The sequence below is a fragment of the Ischnura elegans genome, chromosome 11, assembly GCF_921293095.1.
Source record: "Ischnura elegans chromosome 11, ioIscEleg1.1, whole genome shotgun sequence".
NCBI classification, from domain to species: Eukaryota; Metazoa; Arthropoda; class Insecta; order Odonata; family Coenagrionidae; genus Ischnura; species Ischnura elegans.
The window spans coordinates 102059794-102062241 of NC_060256.1; the positions used below are offsets into that span (position 1 = coordinate 102059794).

The 2448-nt window shown below is 39.1% G+C and overlaps 1 protein-coding gene across 1 annotated transcript; it reads left to right on the forward strand.

Annotated features, from left to right (window-relative positions):
• The first annotated feature begins 946 nt into the window (after nucleotides 1-946).
• On the forward strand, nucleotides 947-2152 carry LOC124168245. Its single transcript, XM_046546384.1, has 2 exons — nucleotides 947-1469; nucleotides 1670-2152. The coding sequence occupies exons 1-2, from the start codon at nucleotides 1194-1196 to the stop codon at nucleotides 1859-1861; spliced, it is 468 nt and encodes a 155-aa protein (XP_046402340.1). The 5' UTR covers nucleotides 947-1193; the 3' UTR covers nucleotides 1862-2152.
• Nucleotides 2153-2448: the final 296 nt, after the last annotated feature.

Here is a 2448-nt window from a genome sequence, read left to right on the forward strand (position 1 = left end):
ACCACTTCGAATGGTGTGTCAAATTGATGGCACATACTTATTTAGGACGTTCAATGTAGGCCCAACATCCACCTCTTAATCCACTCAACCTGTTTCACCGCCATAAAGAGTGAAAAATACAGAAATAAGTGCACACGGTGGACAACAACCCGATGGGACAAATGAAGGTATCGCAGCGAAGGCCAAGGCAGCGTCACAACCTCATGGCAGACGAGAAGTCCAAACTCATCGGAAAGTTTAATCATGACCATTTTCATAAATAATAATCAACTGTAATTTGAAATAACGATTGGTTTAGAATATAATGTTGAATTTTGCAAGTAAAATAGAATATGTGGCCTTAGTGATGGTACTCCCAAAAGCCGTTTCGGACGACACACCAACCGGCAGTTGTTATTGCACCATTTGCCGATACATTGACAATGATTTTATTAAAAAAATAGAGACAGCACATACCGTGACATTTTGAAATGTTATCATGAATATCAGTGAAAGATCAAATAGGACAATACCATGACTACTCATTAACCTATAATGAAAAAGCGTAGAAAATGACTAATTTGCAATCCACTCCAATTGGTTAGCACTTAAGTAATAGAGTAAACGTCCCGCTTAAAATCCACATTGAAACTGTAAATCATTTTACAAACCTTAATCCAAGAGGAAAAAAATAATTATACTACGCTAACTTCAGTGACTAAAACAATTTTTCCTATCGAAAGAAACAGTACGTCAATAAAAAATCTACTCTCATTTTGATACACCGCTGGTAAATGTCATCAATACATCAACTTAATCGTTAACAGTTCGATTAAATGCAATATCCGCTTTATCATCGGATGCTCGGAGGAAGGAACGAAGAAGAAAATGAACAGAAAAATTAAAATTTTACCATTTATACCATCACACCGCGGACTGTCATCTGGGTTGCTATGCCTTTGTTTATAAACAAGCGTCACTACCCAGTTTCTCTATAAATACCCGGGATGGTTGCTGAAAAATGCATTCCTGACTGAGAACCTGACGACGAGAGAGGTCAGCACCGTCGAATATCAATTATTTTATCCGTAAAATGTTTTCCACAGACAAATGGTTGTTTAATAAATATATGTTGCCAATCTACAGCTTGTTGAATAAGCCTCATAAAGAGACATTTGAAAAGAGACGGCAATTCGTCAAATAAAAGTGACAAAATGAGAGTCTCCGTGTCTTCGCAACAACATCTGCCGACCAAAATAAACAACAACAGCCAAGCGAAGGTCATCCTCCCGCTGGAGATCGACGACTCCCTCGCGCCGATCGGACAAATCATTCGAAACGTGCACACGGCGACGAGATCCGTGATTCGCATCCTGCGGCGGACATCAAACCCTGCCACGAGGAAGAAGAGCTCGGCGAAGTGCACGAAAGTCACGAAGGGAGGCAAGCGGAAGACAAATGCAGGAAGAGGGAAGCGATCGGGGAAAGAGGTGCGATTCATAATATAATTCAAAGCCATTCCCATCACTATTCCTCGCTTTATTTAAGAACATTTCGGATTGCTCTTTGTAGGGATATGATGCGTCTGAATAAGTAGAATTAGCATTAAAATCCTAGAAACCCTAAACTTGACACACATCGTCAGTTCTTGTCATGTTGCTAACAATTACGATTCCTCCGTCTTCATCAGGCGCTGAAGGCGGTCCCAGATGGCGATGAAGTCGATGAGATGCTGATGGCCAACTTGCCATCTACGGCGAAGGACGCGGCAATCGCCCAATCAATGGACTCCAGTGCCGCCTTCCCGGACACCATTGACTGGGAAGACATCTTCTCCGTGATCCCCGAACTCAACGACTACGATCTCCAATTGCTGCTTTAGAATGGCGTGACAATCACCTTCACACGCTTTTTTTTGTATTATTTTTGATGTTTCAAAACCGTTTTCGCTCTTTTGATATATTTTATCATGTTGAAATTTACACGTGTTGGTCATATACCCCAATATTTTTATAAAAGTTTTTCTCGGAAAATGCATGTACTTTGTGACAAATTCCATCTCTAGATTTCAACCAATGAAATCTCAATTATATTTTGGAAATGTTTTATGGAATACGACAGTTCTGACTTCTGTATACATTTGTTATTAGAATAAATGTATTTTATTTTTTCACCAATACTGTTTTCATTATCTCATTTTAGCATTTTACTTATTTTTTCAAACATTTATATTTCAATTTATTTGCTTTTTGAATCCTCACCGTTATGGAATAAAAATTTGTAACGACTGCTCTTCACCAACCTTGGAGCCGGACTCGGGGGAAAAAGGATTCAACATGTACCTCGATAGATTATCAATGGATGAATTCTAGGTTTTCCATTTTTAATTCACCTGACTCCCCCTGATTTTTAGACCATTTTTTATTTCCCCCTCTATATACCCATGTCGTTACCATACAATACTTATTC

Bases quoted from the DNA above. Each gene is read 5' to 3' on its own strand.
- LOC124168245 (XM_046546384.1), top strand. From the start codon at position 1,194: ATGAGAGTCTCCGTGTCTTCGCAACAACATCTGCCGACCAAAATAAAC. The intron at 1,470-1,669 runs GTGCGATTCATA...CGTCTTCATCAG, and splicing joins GGAAGCGATCGGGGAAAGAG to GCGCTGAAGGCGGTCCCAGA.